We start from the raw sequence: 22,264 nt of genomic DNA on the forward strand, positions 1-22,264 counted from the left end.
ACAAGAAGTCACAGTGCACCAGCCGGCAAGTGAGACACTGGTCCTTGTACCTGTTCTGCTGCGTTCTGACACCTACCTTCCAGTGGAGGCTGTAGAAGGAAAGGAGGCTTGAAAGGCGAATTAAAAAGAGGAATCTTATTTTGGGGGTAAAGTTTACAACCTTGTTACTGACCCTGATTTTTTTCCTTTTGCTAATTTTCACCTGATTGAATGTTGATTAAGTCCTAATTAGAAACCACCTTGGGTGCAGATCTCATAATGGACCAAGTAAAACAAGACAAATCTCTCTAGGGAAGACTTAGTGTATTTCTCACTTGGCTTTTAACCTAAAATATAACAAATCTTGCTTGAATCTTTAACTCAGCTCAATTCATACTTATTTCACCCTATTAACATCAGTTGTGAAAACTCAGTACCTGTCTTCTACCTTCTTTTTCTGCACAGCTATTCCTTTGCCTATCTGATATTGTTCAAGAGTAGAGGGTTTGTACAGTGAAAGAAAACAGTCCTTTGTCCTTTTATTTGCAAGGCTGTGTTTTGCTTTAGTTTTCATGTCTTCTTGTTTAAAACAGAATAGTATTTTAAACTTGAATTTTGATGTTCTAAACTTTCTTTTGAAATGGTATTTATGTAGCAAAATAATAAGTGAGTGACTCATATGTCAACGACCCAGAACTGCATAATGTTGAGTGCATTTTGCTCTTGAAGACATCCTTCTGAATCTGAAGTTTGGGTTGTTCAGCCTGGAGAAGAGAAGGCACTGGGGAGACCTTATGGTGGCCTGTCAGTACTTAAAGGGGGCTTGCAAGAAAGACGAGAAAAGAGTTTTTACCAGGGCCTGTAAGTAACAGGAGAAAGGGTGATGGTTTTAAACTGAAAGAGGATAGCTTTAGACTGGACGTAAGGAAGCTGTGGATACCCCATCATTGTTGAAGGCCAGGCTGGAAGGGGCTTTGAGCAACCTGATCTAGTGGAAGATGTCCCTACCCATGGCAGGAGTTTGGACTAGACGATCTTTAAAGGCACTTTCCAATCCAAATCATTCTGTGGTTCTGTGTTCTGAGCGAGGGGTAGAACACAAAGTGGGAGCAACAACTAAATAACAGAAATGTACAATGTTCTGCAAATATTTTTTTCTCCTATCTTTAAGTTGTTTGGGTCTTTGTCTCCCACTGTTTTTTTATCATGGTGACTGGAACACCTTTTGAGATACTGAGTTCATCATTTACTGCCACAGTGTACCACAGGAAGCAGGTATCCTCACTAATGTTTCCTCCAGTTAAAGTGCCAGGATTCCTAAACTGCACATAAAGATAGGACTCTAAATCATAATTTCTTTCAACACTTAGAGCTTTGCTTATCTTAATAAAAAAAAAAGTTTGGGGAAAATAGCATTTTAAATGTATTGTTCAAAGAAAAGATTTCTTAATATGCTAAGATTAAATGGGGATTTTGTTCTGTGTAAGCTCTTTTCAGATCATTCTAAGGTATTAGATTTTATACAATTGTAGGAAAGAAAAAATTAGTAGAAGTTGCATTAGCAGCAAAGCTCTGATGCTGAAAAAAGCATTGGAAAGAGCTTTATGAGTCAGGGCTATTCAGACACAATTCCCTGTCTTTTATTCAAAGATCCATGTGACCAAATACTGCCTTTGTGGGTTTGACTGGGGAGGGAGGGAAAGAAGGAGGGATGAGGAGTGGATTGGATAGCCTCATTCTAAATAGGTTTTTTTTTTCCTTGAGAAAAGAAAATAGAGTCAAAATATTCCAAAATGTAATATGATGGTCCTTCAACAATATCTTTATAGCAGGCACAACTGTTTTAACAAATACATTAGGGGAGTAGGTCTGCATTTCTCTTTGTTCTCCTTTGTCACTAATCTACATTTAGTTGACAGCTGTACTGGAAGAGTCTTTATTGAAGCCCACACTGTAAGGAAATTATACAAAGAACTAATGGAGGTGGAGAAGCAGCAAATGAGACTTCAATCATATATAATTGCCTCTTCCATCCTCTCATCATATGAAGAATGAGTTACAGGTCATAAGCCGTGGAAACCTTGATATATGGAGCCAGTGCAAGCTTAAGGACCCACATTCATCCCTGCTGTAACAGGCAATGAAATCAATGGGAGACAATTTAGCTAATGGCCAGGGTGACTGTATGTGGGACTTTTTGCCATCCTGTATTTTGAGTGTCTTTTGTGGAGGTACGGGTGGCTACAGCATACCCTGCACTTAGAATCATAGATTCGTAGAATGAGCCAGTGCTCTTAGTGCTGCTGTCTGTTGGTAGCAGGGCAGGGGGCAGAATTTGGCACTCTGTTTCTACTTCAGCCATTCCTTCCTAGTCCTATAGCTCCAATGAGAATCTCACAATGTTTCTAGTACATCAGGAATCCACTAAATTACTGACAAGGCCTCTTAAAAAGACAGACTGTAGAATCAGCCACTGTCAATTATCTTGGAATTTCATTGGTTGAAAAGTGAGAAAAGACTAATTAAAATTCCCTGCATTGTGATTAACTGATTTAAAGATTTTTCTTTTAAAAATGGTAAGTCTTTTGTCCTTGAAGTTAGGTCATTCAATAGTTATGCCATGCTCTAGGGCATTCACAATAATTTTTATGATTCTGAAATTAACTGGGGACTTGCATGTGTCTTGCATGCTGCCTTTCCAGGTCTTGAAACACACTTGCCACAGTGAAGCACAAAACTTACAGAATAGAGTACAAGTAATAGTTTTGAATTGTCAGAGGAATTGACTTTTCTCTGAGGAATCCTGGGTAACAGTAATTTACTGAAAATGTTATCAAGAATATGCCTCCATCCTTATTTATAATTACTACCTATAAAGCAATTAAGAAGGTAAAAAAGATTTGGGTTTTCCTTGAAATAATAAGATATTCCAACATCTTGCATTTGCGTGACCCTACCTTACAATCCAAAAAAGAGGTCTTCATAAAACAGCACAGACTTTAAACCTAAAGATTAGCCATTAGAGGGCACTCTTTTCTGCTTTGAGGAACTTGTCTTGTTTTTCCAGCTTATTTTGAGAACTTAGATTTAACAGTTGACAAAAACAACCCCCTGAAGAGGTATCGTGGTGGATAATCCATAGCCGTATTCTTGAGGTGTCTCGTGTCTTGGCTGAATTGCAGACTAATTTATATATAAACAGAAAGGATATGAATATGAATATGAATATGGCTCTTCCTCCCACAGTTTGAACCGGAGACGGATGAGTCTTTCTGCTTGCCGTAAACTGGCAAGCAGGGTATTTCCATGATGCAGGCCAGAAGTGGCTATTTCAAGTTGCAAATGAACTCGCTCTTATGCACAGATGGTGTGTCACATTGTGTATACTACATAAAGATTGAAAATTGTTTTAAGAAAGATTGCTAATTACTGTGACACAGTGGCTTACCTTTTCTGGCCATAGGCATAAATTCTAGTCTTTAATCCCTGGGACTAAGAGAGTGCAAGCAAATGTACAATGCTTTACCAGTAACTAATTTTTAAACTTCAAAGGCTGCAGTGCAAAGCTGAACTGGTAAATATTATGGATGTGTATTGCAAAATGTTGAACTCCATGAAAGGGGGTTGAAAAGGAAATATTCTTAAATTGTTGTTGCTTAAAAGGCCCACACGTTATGATTAATAAAGCCCAGATGCTGACTGGTTTTGAAAATCTGAGCAAACTAAAATAAAATAGTGTTTTGGTGTTTGTCAGCCTGAAATGTGAGCTCTTTTAAAAGGATGTTTTTGCTGTATTGACCTAGCATTAAAGTACTTTACAAATTTTAGAACTGTAACTTTCTCAAATTACATTTCTATAATTTGGCTTTGAATTGCACCACAGCTAAGTATTCATAAGGACTTGCCCTGTGGTCTGGTGGGCAATGCCAAATTAAAATTGGAATCCTACATGGTTCACACTGAAAACACGACCACTGGAGAAGTGTATCCTCAGGCACTGCTGTTTTCAACTCCCTGGGAGATGGAAGAGGAGAAAAGAGGTAGTAGGTAGACAGTGTGACCTTGGATGCACCATCAGCAGGATTCCAAGTGTTCCTCCAAAGGCATAAAGAAAATGCCCAAGCCTTTCAGGTCATCTTATTTTATATTACCCCTTGGGGATATCTCCAGATTCCTGTTGGACTAGCTTGCCTGCATGGGCTACTGAACTCGAGCACCTTTTCCTCTGAAGTTTTTTGTTGCAAGGATTTTTTTTGTTTTTTAGTCACAAAGAAACACAGTTCTTATCCTGGGCACTGAGCAACCTTTTCTGGTAGATGAAATGGGAAATAAAGAATGGATCTTATATGTAATGGGGTAGTACTGAAATGCAAGAAGCAGCAACTCAGTATGTGATAAAAAAGAGACTTGATGTGGTGTTTGATGGGAAAATTGCCACAGAAGTAGTGGGAGCGCTAGTTTTTGCTGTGGTTTGACAAACTGGGGGGTTTGGGGGAGGACGCTGCAGATAGTAACTGCAAAGACAAATGAGGTCTCATCGCCCAGAAGAAATGTCTGGAATAGAGACACAACTATCAGTCCAAGGAAATCTGCTTGTAGGCTGCCTGTGTCCTGGTGAAACGTGCAGTTCATACGGTATGGAAGTAAAAGCAAGGGAAAAAAGATGTGTCTGCTTGTTGCTGAACTATAGGAAGGATTACAGGATCTGGTATTCTATTCATTGAAGGAGGAACACCATGGTGAACCCTTCACACTCTTGGAACAGGATAAACCTTGTCAGGCATATCTATCACATTTATTAGAGCTGACCTTGTTTTGGGAAAGAGTTGGATGAAACATTTTTGTTCATAAACTGTATGACCTAGGTGAAGTGGCAAGGTGACGGTACTACACGTCGAAGTGTCCTGTTTTATCTGCAAAATGGTTGTAACAGGCAATATAGGTGAAGTCATCACTACCTCACTTCTCATTTCCTAAGCTACAGTGCTGCAGACTTTCCTGCTGGGGGCAAGAGAGAACTTGAGCCAGAGTTTCAGTATGAAGCCTTGGCCTTTTGAAGTCTGTGAGAGTTTTGCCATTGACTTCAGAGGGACCAGGATTTCACCACACCATGCCTATTAGTTCTTGTTGAGACATTCAGTGAGAGAGCTAATTATGATAGTGGTTTTTGTGATGTGGGCAGCCACAAATTCATTTGCTGAGCAGCCATCTTCTCTTAACAGCTTTTGCTCTTTAGGGAGTTCGGTCCTGGTCCTACAAAAGATCCCATTGACTCCACTGGAACTTGGGGCACAGTTCAATGACAGAGTCACTTTGGCAGTCACTGCTGGTTTCAGGAGCTCCAGCTGTCATCCCTTGCTGTTCTGTGTGCTGACACAACTGCTTTGTGAGCCTGGGCCACCAACCAAACCAGGGAACTAACCAGAGTATTAAAAAAAAACAACTTTGAAAGCTTTTGTATCATTGAACTGCCATCTAAATCCAGAGGTAAAGATAAGGTGCAGGTTTCTTAGCAGTTGGAGCCTCAGACTGGATTTGAGCCAGGAAACCAAGGTCTCTCTCTCAAAGGTTAATAAAAATAACTGTATCCAACAAGGGGAGCCTCTTAGGAAAAAGAGACATTCCCTCTCTGCTCCCATTTACTTTGACTTTAAGCTCAAATAAAAGAACATAATCATCTCAGAGGAACCTTGCTTATCAGAGGCTTTTCTGTTTGCAGTAATCTTGCCTCTCATTTTTCTTTGTAAAAACCTCTGCCATAGAGTTAATTCTACATGTATGAAGTAGAAGTAAAGCTGAGAAGCAGTTAGGGCACAAGCTTGATCTTAAATCGCAAGCATTGATGGGGAAAAAAAGGGTTCACAAAAGGCTGCCTGGGCTGGAACAGAGAGAGGAGGATTGTCTCTGTGCAGGTTGAGGGGAAAGGGACGAGGCTGAGGGAGCTGAAACCAATAATCCTTAGATCGTTCAAAGGAAATCCAAGCAGGAAAGGAAATAGAATTACAGAAAAACAGTGAAATGCACCAATCTGAGGGGTGACAGATTATAATGTTTAAAAGCTAAAAACAAAACCAGTCAGCTCAGACAGTAGGGAAGATATCTTTAAGAGTAAGAACAACCAGGCAGGGGATCAGGTGGCTAAGGGAGAGAGTCGAGACACTAGCGTGTTTCCAGCAAAACAGATAAGATGTAAGAGGGCACAGCACATAGAGGAATGTGTTCTGTGATGCAGGGGTTCAGGCTTGAGGTTTTCCTCAGCAGTGCACTGCGCTATAAAGATATGGAGAATTCATTACAGATCTGCCACACTTCCTAAGAGGTTAATCACAGATGGTGTGACATTACGAACGTACGATATAAAGAAGAAATACAAACACATGTCCACAAACCTCTTTTTCTGCTGTGACTCCCATTAACCAGTGAAAATAAATAGAATGGTGTGCACCTTCTGCCTGCTTCTGCAAAATCTAGGGGTGATAGCAGAAGCTAGATGTGGGTTACCTACTGTCTAGGTACATTTTTGCACAGGAAACCTTTCACCGCCACCATCCACGTGGATCTTGCTGGAATTTGCTAATCCTCCCTGACAGCACAGTAACAGAGGAGGCTATTCTACCAGGCAAAGAGTCCAGAACTACATTTTGTAATGCAGACCTGGCCTCAGGCAGGTATTGCTGTCCAGTTGCATTGTTTACATTTTCAAAATCGGTCTTTTCTTCCAACCTTGAAAGTTGGAAATACACTTCTTTTCATAAAAAGCTGTTTCCCAGCTCAGTAAAAGCTGAGAATCTGATATTATCACATGACTCCAGGAGCCTGATGTTAGAGTCAGTCTGCAACGCCCGGGTCTTTAATCTGGCCCAGATGTTATCTCCTACTGTAATTACAAGAAACGCCACAAAAATATATGTTCAACAGATACAAAATTAAAATTTAAATGTTTCCATAAGTTTCTAATAATCCTGAAAATAATACAGACCTCTGAATCCCAAATTTTGCTCTAAGTTGTTCTGCCTAGCTTTGTCCCACTAACCTGCTGTGACACTCTACAAGAGAGGGAGAATGTGACACAGACACTCAGACTTGATGACCCTTGTAGAAATCCTGAAGTAGACTTTCTGATCTGATGGAAACGCAGGAAAGCTGCTTTTTGTATTAGGAACGAACAAAGTAGCTAAGGAGGGAAGCTTTTTCCCAGTGAGGGTGTACTACAAACGCAAAACTTTTGAACTTCAGGAAGAAAACGACACGTTTGCATGGGTGCCATAGGGGAAAACAGCAAGTTAAGTTTCAACGCAGCACGCTGGCCACTCATTTTAATTTTCATTTGTAACTACTAGCCCGAGCAGCACGAACCCAGCTCACATTTAGATTAGCAAGGGGGACAAAACCCCTGAAAGCGCTCGGAAATAAATCACGCACCATCCCATCAGCCAAGCAGCGAGCCCTACTGATAAGGAACGCCTGCTAGCTCTGGGAAAAATCAGGATTCCTGCTCTTCAATCCCCACGCTGTGGGTATGAAATCACCGCGTCATTTTACCAAGGTGCTTAATTACACCCACCCCGCACCCCCGCCTTTGTGCCGCCGCCGCGGGAAGGAGTTCCGGCCCGCCCGCCCCCGCGTTGCTCCGCGGACCGCATCGCTGCGGCGGAGGGGGTGCTGGTCAAAAAGTAGTCCCCTTGGAATGCGGCTGGCAAAGCGGGAGATCCCTGCCGCACTCCCGCCGCCTCAACCCTGCCCGTGCGTGGGCGCCCCCGCGACCCAGTGTGTCCTCGCCCCTGGCAGCGAGCGTGTGTGTCTATGTGTGCGTGTGTGTGGGTGAGTGAGCGAGTGTGTCTGTGTGAGTGACTGTGTGAGTATGGGGGGGAGGTGTATGAGTGTGCTCATATGTGTGTGTATGTGTGCACGAGTGTGTGAGTGCGTGTGTGTATGAGTTTGAGCGTATGCATGTATGAGTGTGTGTGTGAGTGAGTATGAGTGTGTGTATGAGTTTGTGTATGTATGAGTGGGTGTGTGCTTGTGACCGAGTATGTGAATGAGACTGAGTGTGTATATGTGTGTGTAAATGTGCATAAGTGTGTATATGTGTGTGAGAGAGTATGAGTGTGTGCAAGTGTATGAGTAGGTGTGATGGTGTGTATGTGTATGAGTGTATGTGTGTGTGAGCGTATGAGATTATATGACTATGTAGGTGTGCGTGTGTAGGTGTGTGTATGTACGTGTGTGAGTGTATGAATATATATACATGTGTATATGGGTGTGTATGACTACGTGAATGTGTGTATATGAGTGTGTGTGGGCTCTGCGTGGGTGTGTGTATATATGAATGTGTCTATGAGTGTGTATGTGTGTGCATGTATGCGTGTGTGTATGTAGGGGTGTTTGTATGTGTATGTAAGGTGTGTGTGTGCATGTATATATATGTGTGCATGAATGTAGGTGTATGTGGGGGGTGTAGTGTGTGTGTAGTGGGGTGTGTGTATGCGGGGGGGTGTATTCATGTCTGTGTGTGCATGTATGTGTGCGCACATATGTGTGTGTATGTATATGTGTGCGCACATATCTGTATGAATGTAGGGAGGTATGCGCATGCATCTGTGCATATATGTGTGTGTAGACTGTGTGTGTATGTGTGTGTGTGTATGAAGGGTGTGTGTGCACATCTGTATGCGTGTGTGCATATGTAATGGGATGTACGTGTGTGCATGTGTGCACCTGCGTGTGTGTGTAGTGGGTTATGCGTGTGTGTAGGGGTCCGTGTATGCATGTGTGTCTCTGTGTGTGTATATGTGCCAGTGTCTGTGCATGTGTGTCTATGTAAGTGTGTCTGTGTGTGCGTGTAGGGATATGTGTATACATGTGTCTGTGTGTGTGTGCATTTGTGTGCAAGTGTGCCTGTGTGCGCAGGTATGTGTGTAGTGGGGTGTTTGTGTGCGTGTATCTAGGGGCGTGTGTATGCATAAGTGTGCACGTGGACTTGTGTGTGCGCACGTGTGTGTATGTAGGGGGTGTGTGCATGTCTGTGCCTGTATGTGTGCATCTGTGTGTGCCTGTGTCTGTGTATGTGAATGTAGGGGTGTGTGTGTGCTTGTGTGTATGTTGTGTGGGGGGGGTGTTTGTAGATGTGTGTAGTGGGGTGTGCATGTGTGTGTGCGCATTTGTGTGGGTGCATGCATGCATGTGTGCATGTATGTATGTGCCTGTGTGCGTGCGTGTGTGTAGTGGGAGGTGTGTATATGTACGGGTGTGTGTATGTGTCTGTGTGTGTGCATGTGTGTGTAGACTGGGGCGTGTATGTGCATGTAAGCAGGGGTGTGTGTATCCGTGTGTGTGCATGCATGTGTGTGTGTGCATCTGTGTGTGCCTGTGTCTCTGTGCGTGTGCCTGTGTGTGCATGTGTGTGTGTAGGGGTGTGTGTATGCATGGGGGTGTGTGTCTAGTGGGGTGTGCGTGCATGTGTGTATATCTGTGTGCGTGCCTGTGTCTGTGCCAGTGTATGTGCCTGTATGTGTGCATGTGTGCACATGTGTGTCTAGGGGTGTGCATGTGTGTGTGTACAGGTGTGTGTATACATGTGTGCCTGTGTGTGTCCATGTGTGTGCCTATGCGAGTGTGCCTGAGTGTGCCTGTGTGTGTGTAGTGTGGGTGTGTGTGTATGTAGCGGTGTGTGTTCGTGTCTGTGTGCATGTCTGCATGCATGTGTGTATATCTGTGTGCATGCCTGTGTCTGTGTGCCAGTGCGTGTGCCTGTATGTGTGCATGTGTGCACATGTGTGTAGGGGTGTGCGTGTGTGTGTGCGCTCATCTCTGTGTGTGTGTATGGGTGTGTATCTGTGTGTGTCTATGCGAGTGTGCCTGTGTGTGCATAGTGTGGGGTGTGTGTATGCAGCGATGTGTGCATGTCTGTGTGCGTGTGTGTAGGGGTGTGTGTGTGTGCAGTGATGTGTGCATGTCTGTGTGTTTGTGTAGGGGTGTGTGTATACATGTGTCTGTGTGTGTGAAGTGGGGGTGTTCATGTGTGTGTATGTAGGGGCATGTGTGTGTGTGCACGTGTGTGTGTATGTGTGCATATGTAGTGGGGTGTGCACATGCGTGTATGTAGAGGTGTCTCTGTGTGTGTATCTGTGTATGTCTGCATCTGTGTGCATACACCTGTGTGTGCATGTGTGCGTGTGTGTGTAGTAGGGTTTGTGTGCATCTGTGTGTGCATGTGTCTGTGTGTGTGCATGCATTTGTGTGCGCACCTGTGTGTGTGTGTAGGGGTGTGTGCATCCATATGTGTATCTGTGAGTGTGCCTGTGTGTGTGTGCGGAGTGGGGGGTGTGTGTATGTAGGGGTGCGTGTGCATGTAGGTAGTGTGTGGGGTGTGTACGTAAAGGTGTGTGTGCATCTGTGTGTGTGTGTATCTGTGCATGTGTGTAGTGAGTGTGCATGCATGTGTGTGTGTGCGCATCTGTGTTTGTGTATGTATGTAGAGGTGTGTGTTTGCACGTGTGTCTGTGTGTGTCCGTGTGTGTCCGTGTGTGTCTATGCGAGTGTGACTCTGTGTGCATACTGGGGTGTGTGTGTATGTAGGGGTGTGTGTGCATGTGTGTCTGCATGCACCTGTGTGTGCATGTGTGTGTCTCTGTATGCATGTGCCTGTGTGTGCATGTGTCTGTGTGTGTGCATGCATGCGTGTGTGTGTACTGGGGTGTTCATGTGTGTGTAAGCAGGGGCATGTGTATGCATGTGTGTGCGTGCATAAATAGTGGGGTGTGCACGGGTGTGTATGTAAGGGGGGGTGTGTGCACACGTGTTCATATGCACATCTGTGTGTGCCTGCGTCTGTTTGCGTGTGCCTGTGTGTGCATGTGTGTGTGTAGGGGTGTGCGGATGAATGTGTGTGTAGTGCTGTGTGTGTGCATCTGTGTGTGCCTGTGTGCCTGTATGTGTGCATGTGTGTGCGTAGTGGGGTGTGTGTGTAGGGGTGCATGTGCGTGTAGTAGGGCGTTCATGTGTGTGTATGTAGGTGCACGTAGGTGTGCGTGTGCATGTGTGTTTATGTGTGCATATGTAGTGAGGTGTGCACGTGTGTCTATGTAAGGGGGTGTGCGTGTGTCTGTGTGTATGTAGTGTGTGGGGTGTGTATGGGGGGGGGCGTCTCTGTGTGTGCATCTGTGTGTGTGCACCCGAGTAGGCAGCTGTGTGTAGGGGTGTGTGTATGCACGTGTGTGTGTGTGTATCGGTGTGTGTGCATGTGGCTATGCGTGTGTGTAGGGATGTGCATGCACGTGTGTGTGTTGGGGTGTGTGCATGCATGTGTGCCTGAGTGTGTCTGTACAGGTGTGCCTTTGTGAGCGTGCCTGTGCATAGTGGGGGGGGTGTATGTAGGAGGGGGTGTGCGTGTGTGTGCATGTGTGCGCACGCATGTGTGTGCGTGTGTGTGCGCGTGTGTGCATGTTTTTGTGCGCGTGTGTGAGCACGTGTGTGTGCGTGTGTGCACGTGTGTGTGTGCACGTGACGTGTGTGCATGTGTGCACATGTGTGTGTGCATGTGTGTGCACGTGTGTATGCACGCGTGTGTGCGTGTGTGTGCACGCATGTGTGAGCGTGTGTGTGAGCGTGTGTGTGCATGCACGTGTGTGCGCGGGTGTGTGTGCACAGGTGTGTGCACGTGTGTGTGCGCCTCTGTGTGCGTGTGTGTGCGCGTGTGTGCGCGCGTGCACGTGTGTTTGCACGCGTGTGTGCACGCATGTGTGTGCGTGTGTTTGTGCATGTGTTTGCGCGTGTGCGCGCGTGTGTGTGCGCGCGGGCACGCGTGTGTGTGTGCGCGTATGTCTGCGTGTCTGTGTGAGCGTGTGCGTGTGTGCGCGCGCGTGTGTGTGCGCGTGTGCGCGCGTGTGTTTGTGTGTCCGCGTGTGTGTATGCGTGTGTGCGCGCGCGTGTGTGCGCGTGTGTTTGTGTGTGTGCGCCTGTGTGTGCGCGTGTGTGCGCGCGGGTGCGTGTGTGCATGTCTGCGCGTGCAGTGGGGCGTTCACGTGTGTGTAAGCGGGGGAGCGTGCATCCACGTGTGCGCACATACAGCGGGGTGTGCACGGCGTGCGTGTGTGGGTGGGTGCGTGTGGGTGGGTGCGCGCGCACGTGCGCGCACGCAGCGGGGTGCGCGCGCGCCCCCGCCTGTGCCCGTGCCCGTGCGCGCGCGGGGCCGCCCCTTCCCTCCCTTCCCTGCCCGTCGCGGGGCGGGGCGGGCGCTGCCGGGGGGGGCCCGTTCGGGGCGGAGGAGGAGGAGGAGGAGGAGGAGGAGGAAGGGCAGCCTCGCTGCGCCTGTGCGGGCCGGGCGGGCGATCGCGGGGGGCGCGCGGAGCCGGCATGGAGGGCAGCGGCTGCCCCGGCGCGGCGGGGCGAGGGCCGCGCTAGGCAGCGCCCTTCCGCGCCTCGCCCGGCGCCCTCGCCGCCCGCCTGGAACATGCCCTGGCCGCGGGGCTGCCGCCGCCCGCCCCGCCGCTGAGAGGCGGGCAGCACCGAAGATGGGGGCCGTCCTGCGCTGCCTGCTCGCCTGCGGGTTTTGTTCGCTGATGCGAGGTGAGCGCGGGGCCAGGGGAAAGGTGTGAAGTTCGGGGGCGGGGGGGGGGAGTGCGGCGGCGCGGGGCCCCGGGCGGGGGTGGCTCCCGACCCCCCCATCCCCGATCCCGGGAAACTTCCCCGCCGGCCCGGCCCTCGGGAGCAGCCCGGCGCTTCCCTCCCCGCCCCATTGTTGTTGGCAAGTTTGGCTTCTTAATCGAGGAAACAAAACGAGCTCCCGCTTCTCCCGCTACGTCCCCAAACAGCGCGTCTCTCGTCTCCAACTCGCCCCCGAACCAGCGCATCCACCACCTTTTCTCTTCCCCTAGCCACCTCATGCCCCCCTTGTCCCCCCCAAACAAGCCCATCCCCCTTTTCTTCCCCCCTAAATCAGCGCATCCACTTTTCTCTCCCCCAAACCAGTGCATCCCCCCTTCTCTCCCCCCTTAAAGCAGTGCATCCCCCCTTGTCCCTCCCAAACAACCGCAACCCCCTTACTGCCCCCTCCAAACCAGTGCATCTCCCTGCTTTCTTACCCTCAAACTGTCGCATCCCCCCATTCTCCACCACAGACAAGGCATTTCCCCCCTTTTCTCCCCTCCAAGCCGGCGCATCTCCCCTTTTCTCCCCCTCAAAGCAGTGCATCCCCCCTAACCTAGCGCACCCCCCCTTTTTCTTCCCTCCAAACCATCGCATCCCCTCCTTTTCTTCCCTCCAAACCGTCACATCCCCCCTTTTTCTTCCCTCCAAACCGTCGCATCCCCCCCTTTTCTTCCCCCCAAACCATTGCATCCCCCCTTTTCTTCCCCCCCTCAAACCAGCGCATCCCCCCTGTTCTCCCCCTTAACTCAGTGCACCCTCCTTTTTTCTCTCCTCAGACCATCGAATCCCCCCCTTTTCTTCCCTCCAAACCATTGCTTACCCCCCTTTTCTTCCCTCCAAACCATTGCTTCCCCCCCTTTTCTTCCCTCCAAACCATTGCTTCCCCCCCTTTTCTTCCCTCCAAACTATCACTTCCCCCCCCTTTTCTTCCCTCCAAACTATCACTTCCCCCCCTTTTCTTCCCTCCAAACTATCACTTCCCCCCTTTTCTTCCCTCCAAACCGTCACTTCTCCCCTTTTCTTTCTTCAAACCATCGCGTCCCCCCTTTTCTTTCTTCAAACCATCGCGTCCCCCCCTTTTCTTCACCCCAAACCATCGCATCCCTCCCTTTTCTTCACCCCAAACCATCACATTCACCCCAAACCATCCCTTCCTCCCCTTCTCTCCCCCCACAAACCATTGTATTCTCCCTTCTCTCCCCCCAAACCAGCGCATTCCCCTCTTCTCCCCCCAACTCAGTGCACCCCCCCTTTCCCTCCCCCACAACACAGCGTGTTCCCTTTGTCACCCACCCCCTAAACCTGTGCATCTCGCTTTTTCCCTCTCCCAAACGAGTGCACCCTCCCCTTCCCTCCCCACCTCAAACCAGTGCATCCCCCTTGTCCCCGACCCCTTAAACCAGCGCATCCTCTTCTCCCCACCCAAACCAGCGCATCCTCCACCCCCATGATGTCCGGCTAGTACTGCTGTTCCCATCACCAGGATCCTCTCTTTTTCTCCCCTGGGAGCAGGGTTTCATCCTGCCGGGTGCTGAGGGGGCAGTGCAAAGCCTCTCGTTTTCACCACGGAGTGGTGTGGTCAAAACTTGCTGAGCTGCAGCTGGAGGTTTCTCTGTATATTTGTTCCTTTCCCTGATTTCAATAGAAAAGGAATAGTTGTTTTTTTTCACTCCTGGATGTTCAGGTTGGAGATGAAGTGTGGTTGGGAAGTGCCTGTGTTTCCCTGGAAGCAGAGTGATTGTGAGGAGTTGCAGAGGAGAGGAATGAATGCTCCTCTCGGCTGTGCTTGGCTCTGTGCTGGGACTTGAGAGAAGTTTGTATTTCGCTGGTGAGCTGCCATGGATGTTCATGCAGCTTTAAATCTGCAGCTGAGTGTCTTGAGCGAGGGCTTGTCAAAATAGCTGAGAATATTTTTTATTCCACTTCTCTCCAACAAAATTTCTTGTCTTCTTAGGCACAATTGGTGAGAAAACTGAGGACAGTTCTGTTTTCTTTTAAATGCTGTGAAATAAAATGCAGTAACTGGCTGAGAGAGTTGGGGTTCAGCCCTGACAAGAGAAGGCTCCGGGGAGACCTTAGAGCAGCCTTCCAGAACCTGAAGGGGCTACAAGAAAGCTGGAGTGGGACTTTTTACAAGGGCATGGGGTGATAGGATGAGGGGAAATGGCGTTAAATTGGAGGGGGGAAGATTTAGACTAGACATCAGGAAGAAATTCTTTATGATGAGGGTGGTGAGACACTGACGCAGGTTGCCTAGGGAAATTGTGGCCGCCCCATCCCTGAAGGTGTTCAAGGCCAGGTTGGACGGGGCCTTGGGCAGCCTGATCTAGTGGAAGGTGTCCCTGCCCATGGCAGGGGGCGTTTGGAACTGAGTGATCTTTAAGGTCACTTCCAACCCAAACTATTCAGTGATTCTGTGATGATTCTATGAACTGTTCAGTGTTAAGCATTCAGTGTTTCAGGGAAGAAATCACTGGTGGTGTTTGCATACATCATTTTACTGTTTACTTGTATTTTTTCATACTAGATTGGGAAGAGGTTAGTTGCTAACAGTTAATCAACTATGCTGTGATTTAGAAAATACATCAACAATAGTGTGTTTCCATGAAAACTAGAGTAAAGGTCATTTAGGTTGAAGTAATTGTTCCATCTCCAATTGCTCAGTACTCTGGAGAACAAAAATTTTCTTTGCTTCCATACCTTCTTTTTTTTTCTTATGCATCTGTTTGCCATATTGTATCCTCTTTGCAAAGATATAAGTATACTTATTTAAATGGGCTGTGTAATGTTCATTATTCTATTGTGGCGGTGACCCCCTGTTTTCAAAAATTCATTGAGGCCTGGAGTGGAGTGTAGAGAGAAACTGTTTACCAAACAGTTAGTTTTGTTAACCAGTGATGGTACCCACTGTTCATGGACGATTCATTTTGCTCAAACTTGCTGTTCAGCCTGGTTCAAATGACAGCAGGGAAATCTCTGTCGTATGTAGTGTCGTGTTATATTATTACTGTAATTTCTTCAAATTAATTTTGAAATAGTGATGTGTGCCTTTGCAGATTTGATGATGCTTAGTAAGACGCTTTGAAGAAACATTCAGTTTATAAACCTTCCAAAGTGTCATTTCTTTTGTTGTCTCTCATCTTTGTCTATTGCCAAAGACATTTATATCAGAACAGCGTTTTTATTTCTTCTGTATTCACGGTTTCCTGTTGTTTGATCACCTACTTGAATTCATAATCTTCTGTTTTGACACGATAGTAATTTTCCTACTGGCTAATTGTTACCTTAGCTAGAGATAAGCAGCAGGAACAGCTGAACTCTGAAGAAACTAAAGTCAAACTTTAATGCATGCATACTCGCTAATAAACAACACCTATGCAAGCAGAATTGGTTTGAATAAGATGTGTTGAGTTCAGAAGAGATGTCAGCAGTTCTTCAGCGATGCAGAGGCAGTGCTAGCATGAGTATGAATAACTGCATATGTGAAAGTAGAGATGAAGTTATGAAATTCACTGTTTTGTTAGTGAATTCAGTGCTGTGAAAGGTTTCAAGCCACAACAGTACTGGGTACTGAAACTCAAAAAATGTTGTACAGTGTATACTTGTGAATTGCAGCATCCTTGGCTTACAGAACTAGCCTCCTTGTTCTCGCTGACTTTAAAAAGGCAAATGGGCAGAGTTTTGCAACAACTGAACTGTGATTATTAGTATGTGGCATCTATTGTAAACTCATTTACTGGTCTTGAAGGAACAAAATTGGTAACCTGGCAGTGCAGAGCCCTGTAAGCTAATAAAGAATTGAAGAAATACCAGGCCCTTACTAGCCAGAAATGGATGTACAGGGCAAGACACTTGTCCTTTGGAGTCATCCAGGGACTGCAATAAGCCAGATCATGATGATGTTTTCAAGGCAGGTATTTGAATTTCTAAGAGGCAGGCAGTTACTGTCATCACAGTGCGTTGTGGATGTTCTGTGGTCTGAGGTTTGGATTTTGGGTTGTTCTTGGGGTTTTTTTTGGTTTTGTTTTTATTTATTTATTTTAATATTCTGGCTTATGGAAGAAAAGACTCACTTTCCAGGAACCTCTTGACCCCCAGTCCAGTCCAGTCTCTGTTCTCCTTTCTCGGCCTCTGGTTTTATCTGGGGGATTGGTCTTCCTCCTCTCTCTGACCAACAGTGTTTCTTGAAGCCACTCCCTGAGGGTACGTATGGAGGAGTGAGTTAGAGCTGCTTCATGGCAGCTTTGCTATATCTTCTTGACAGCTGTGAAACGGATCAGGATCTTGTTAGATAATTGACAGTTGCAAAGAGGCAATAGAAGTGGCATCACATCTGTCAGAGAGCTACAGATAAGTGTGAAACTGAGGTTTCAACTTTTTAATGAAGTCATAAAGAGTTCTTCCTCCGACTAGTATTCGTGTCTTACTTTTCTTACAGAAGTAACTCTTCAGTCAGCATGCAATGCTGTTTTATTTTGGTTTTAAACCCTGATCATGCAGACAGTGCATAAAGCTCTTGTTTGAATAGGAATCTTATAAATTATGTTTGTGCAGACATGCTGAACACTGAAGACCTCTGTGCTTAAGGTCTGTTAGTGAAGAAATGATAATGTCTGTTTGGCATTTTAGAACTACTGCTTCCCTCTTATGTGTTCAGAACAGGGTTTGTTTTAATGTTGTTGTTGTTTGAATATTGTTACTGGCTTAATTGTTTTTAATCTGTTGTTACTTACATTTGGTAAACAGATCGTCTTTGCTTTTTTGTATCTTTTTAGATAGACTCATTTGCATGCAGTTTAGTAGAGCTTAATGTTCAAAACTTGCTGAGCTGTGACTGGAGGTGTTTGCACATGTTTTTCTACTGAAGTCAGGGAAGGGGACAAGGAATATATTTTTTTACTTTTGAAGCATTCAGATTGGAGATGAAGTATGGTTTTTCCAGCTTGAGCTACATTTTTGCCTTCAGGCAACGGGTCTCTTCACCTAGGACTATACAATACCTGAGTTTTGACAATATGCCTTGGAAATAGCTTTTTTTTTTTTAAATCATCATATCCTATTTTTTCACCCAAGCTTGAATTAACCATATTCTAGTCATGTTTTTTCACTGTATGATTCCTCAGAAATCAGTGTTCCTTTGTCTGCCGTGATTTCCAATGCATTTTCCTCTTTCATCTCTCCGTAGAACAGTCTAAAATTAGTGTGATCTAAGGTGTTACAAAATCCACCATTACTTTAATAGTTTTTGCAATTGCATCTCTGTGATATAGTTTACTTATCATCAAATTCCTCTAGCTTTTCTTTAAAACTGAAAAATTAGGACTTGGAAAGCTTGATGAATTTTTTTGCTGTGTGAAGTAGCATTTTTTTGCAAGATGCACTGAAGATAACAGAAGTTCTGGGTATATGGGTGAAACTGTGTGTATCTGATCAGAAGTGTATTCAGATGATGGGCTTCTTGTGCCCTTCAGTGGGAGTTATATAAAGGTGAAAAGCTTTGTTCACGTTTCACACTAATACTGATTGAGGGTCACAAATCATAGAATGATTTGGGTTAGAAAGGACCTTAAAGATCATCCAGTTCCAACGCCCTTGCAATGGGCAAGGACACCTCCCACCCGCCTCGGCTGCCCAAGGCCCCATCCAACCTGTACTTGAACACTTCAGGGAGGGGGCAGCCACAGCTTCCCTGGGCAACCTGTGCCAGTGCCTCACCACCCTCATTGTGAAGAATTTCTTCCTAGATTAATCATATTGGTGTTTCCTTTGTCCCTAATGAATCGATTATGTCTGCATTCTGAGTTTCTAGGTAAGGAATTTGGCTAGTAGCTGTAGAATGGGTGGAGGCTGTTTTACTTTGCAGGAAGATAGATCAGGATCTGGAGCATAGGAGCCTTGTAAACTCTCTCTTTGGCAGCTGGAGAAATCTGATTCCTTTGGACATCTGTAATCCACCTTTATGATGATGTCGCATCTCAAAAATGCCAGCTTCAAAAATATCTGCTGCAGTGCACGGAATGTGGGATTTACTTTTTAGTTCAAATCAAGTAGAGCAAAGAATTTATTTATTTATTTATTTATTTATTTATCTTCTGAGGAAGTAGGATAGGGGAAGAAAAGAGGGAGAAACAGGTCTCAGTTTCTGATCTGTCACTGTTCATCTCCTCTGGCAGCCAGTCTGCAGGCTTAAACACCATATTCTATGTCCCCAGCTTATTTAACCTCATTAATTTAATATGTAGTTCTAAATATATGGATTGCTTTGCTGGTGGCTCCTTCAAAAGAGGGCACTGTTTTGTACTATAACGAGAGGTATGTGTCATTGTTGAGTGGTACCAGAAATGCAATTGTTACGAAACCTTTGTGGCGTGTTGCTGCTCCTCCTGCCCAAAGTGATGGCTCTGCTGTGCCTGGGGGCATGTTCAGCTCTGCTGCTGGGGTACCCTTGTGCTTCAGTCAGGTCACCTGAAAGGGATTTGGTTAGTAAACTACACTCGGGTAGTATACCTCTTGAAAAGTGACAGAATACACAGCATTATAAACAAAGAAGCTGTGTCATTTTGTGGTAATTGTCCAGGACTTGCAAGAGGAAAGCATCTATAATGGGTTGTACATAAATGCTGGGTATTGACACCTTAACTATTAAGTAACTTTTTCCTGCCTATGTATTCAGCAGGCAAGCTGATATAGAGAACTGTCATTAAGCTCTCCAAATATTCGTGTAGTTTATGTATTTATGGCAAGAGATTCAAGGTGTCAACAGGCTCGATATTTGCACTGCATGGGCAGAACTTTGAACACAGTGATGGTGTTTGCAAATAGAAATAAGCTGCTTGTAATTTTGCCTTTTCCGTAGGTTCTCCTGTAGACCATTACGAAAACAGGGTGGTTTTTCTTTTTTTTTTTGTTTTGTTTTTTTTCCTGGTGATTATCTTGCTACAGACCTTTCTGTTTCAGTGTAATTGGCACAGTCCCCCACCAGTTTTGAAATGGAGTCAAACCTGCCAGTAGTACAGTAATACTGCGAAGGCTTTTCTCGTTTGTTTTATACTAGAGCTTTAAGAACACACCATTCAAATGTAGGTTAAAAGAAGCCATGGTTTAGTTAATAATACTTTGTTTTGTTTGCAAAATGTTACAGACTATTTGGAGAAAGAAGCATGTCAGTTTAAAAGGTGGAATGCTTTCTGAGCTTCATTATTTATACAGAGAGAACAATAAGAAAATGTTTATATTAAAAACAGACATAGAAAATGGCAACATTTGTGCAGATTTTTTTTTTTTAAGTATCTTGTTACAGGATCACATTACCTAAATAGAATTATTTCCTTGTGATATAATCAGTGGGGCAGAAATGGGATTATAGTTTTAATTCTGTTTATAAGGGCCATGTGTGAGTTTATTTTCCCCTTTTTATTTTCCTCTTACTCCTCCCCCTGCTACCCAACCTGATCCCAGAGGAAAAACAGTCTTCATATTGTGCTTTTTTTTGTGTGTGTGTGTTTGGTTTTTTTTTTTAAAAAACTGCTTATGCATCCAGAACTCGTCAATAATAAGCATTCTCCCCTGTCCATTGTTAAAGAATTCAGGCTTCTGGAAGGTGGCTGACATGTTTGCCTGAATTCTGGAAGTTAGGAGTATGTGGAAGGTAGCAGAAATGTCAGGTGTCGTAGCATTTCAGTCGTTTTCCCTTTGTTATTTTGTCAAAGTGATGAAGAAAACTCTGGCTTGTACTCATAGCATTAGTGTTAATTAAAATGTTAACACTTTGAAGATCCAAGAATCCTCTTTTTCCCACATGGAGTAATAGAGTAGGAATATTAAGAATAATAGGAGAGTAAGAATTCGTAAACCTTGTAGTGACTCTTATGATGTCCATTTGAAAAATACATTGGTGTTCTAATAGCTCAGAAACTTAACTGAGGTTTAACAGTTATCCTTTACCCTGTAGGTAATGGTAAATTTTTTAAGTAAAATAATTGGCTGAGCGGGCTTCTTTTTATGGATTTGATTGTCTTCCTTTTGGATTACCATAAATCAGTCATTATCAATACCAAAAAGAGCCTGTTCAAGATTTGACATTAGTAGCACTGGGAATGTGAGTGTTTTTGAGAGTTTAAAGAAAAAAGTAAAAATCATGTAGGTGTGCTTCTGGAAAACATCAAGTGTGCAGTAATCTTCATAATTCTTGAAGTTTATGCACATCTTTACTTATGCTTTAAAAAGAATCCCTTACTGTTCATTTGAACTGGACTTGTAGTTTATTATATTGATCTGTAATAAGCTTAATAGTCTTAAGAATCTGACTATTTAAAGTGTAATGTTAGTTTATGAACTTTTCCCCTTTTGCTGATGAAAAGTTGTTTTAAACTTGCACTGTGAGTATTTTCTTTCAGTTTTCTTATAGAATTATTTTCTAGTTCAGTTGTGTTCATATTTCTGAAAAATTGCTGGCGCTGTCTTGTCTTGGATTAAGAATTTTACTTGCACGAAGAAAAACATCAGGGAAATAGTTTTACGGCTTGGAGGTATCGCTTATTTTATTCTCAATATTTGTTACGATGGATGAACTGACAAAGATGCCATTTACCAAGCTTAGTCTGGAAAATATGCCACAAAGAAATCATTGGATACCTTATGTGTTCTTTGAAGAACTGCAGGGAATTGGGGATGAAAATGTGATAAGCCTTCAAGGCAGTATTGCTGCTCCTCCCACTCCCTCTGCCCCAATCAGTCCCACTATTATGACCCAGCTGAGCACTGCCACTTACTTTTGTGGTGTACTTGTCAGTGGTGGCAGCTTTTTCTGTATTATGGGTAATTCTGTCTTACAGCTACTTCCTGATAGTGCTTCAAAACTCTAAGCAAACAAAAACCCTCAACCACAAAACAGAATAAACACATTTAAAAGCTGTTTTGTGTTCTGGTTTGTTTGTTTTTTTGTTTTTTTTTTTTGTTTTTTTTAACCTTATGAGGCAAATGACAGACTTGAATATTTTTTAAGAACCAGACATGCCAGCTTGGATAAATTGCTGAAAGTCATCTAAGGGCAGCTCAGTGTCTATGAACTTCTTGTCAATGTGGAAAAAGGCTTTGTTAGTTTAAAGGCAAACCAGTGTGCTGCTTCTCAGGGCACGGATGTTTTTTGGTCCATGTGGATCCATTAGCAATCTGGGTGAGACCCCTTGGCTGAAGTTATTACCACACGATGTCTGCCAGTGTAACTAGAGTCCTCCAGCTATGGAGGCAAATGGTGACTGAGGACAGAGGTGTGGCTGAAAGGCAAACACTCCAGGCCACTTTCAGCTGGATATGCATCTCCAAACGTGTGCTGCCCAGGCTGGAGCAGCTCATGAACTCTGGTTGCTCCAGAGTAGAAACAAGTTTTGGAGCATTCCCGTCTCAACCTGCCAGGGTGTACAAGGTGTATCATAGAATCACTAGGTTGGAAGAGACCCACCGGATCATCAAGTCCAACCATTCCCACCAATCTCTAAACCATGCCCCTCAGTACCTCATCCACTCGCACCTTAAACGCCTCCAGGGAAGGCGAGTCAACCACCTCCCTGGGCAGACCGTTCCATTGCCTAATGACCCTTTCAGTGAAGAATTTTTTCCTTATGTGGAGCCTGAACAT

At 44.9% G+C, this 22,264-nt stretch overlaps 2 protein-coding genes across 3 annotated transcripts in view; one reads left to right on the forward strand and one right to left on the reverse strand.

Annotated features, from left to right (window-relative positions):
* The window catches only part of BORCS5 (BLOC-1 related complex subunit 5), a 111,702-nt gene extending 94,912 nt beyond the window's left edge, over positions 1–16,790 (reverse strand). The window contains exon 1 of the mRNA XM_069865206.1: positions 16,784–16,790. The gene's annotated coding sequence lies outside the window, so the exon portion shown is untranslated. The remainder of the gene's footprint in view (positions 1–16,783) is intronic.
* LRP6 (LDL receptor related protein 6) overlaps positions 12,414–22,264 on the forward strand; it is a 704,489-nt gene continuing 694,638 nt past the window's right edge. The window contains exon 1 of one of the 2 annotated variants that reach the window (XR_011337960.1): positions 12,414–12,546. Coding sequence is in view for 1 of the 2 variants with exons in the window: in XM_069863528.1 (XP_069719629.1) it covers positions 12,492–12,546 (55 nt within the window). In the remaining variant the exon portion in view is untranslated. The remainder of the gene's footprint in view (positions 12,547–22,264) is intronic. The other variant, XM_069863528.1, reaches the window with a different exon arrangement.

This window comes from Phaenicophaeus curvirostris, chromosome 1 (genome assembly GCF_032191515.1).
Source record: "Phaenicophaeus curvirostris isolate KB17595 chromosome 1, BPBGC_Pcur_1.0, whole genome shotgun sequence".
Taxonomy (NCBI): Eukaryota; Metazoa; Chordata; class Aves; order Cuculiformes; family Cuculidae; genus Phaenicophaeus; species Phaenicophaeus curvirostris.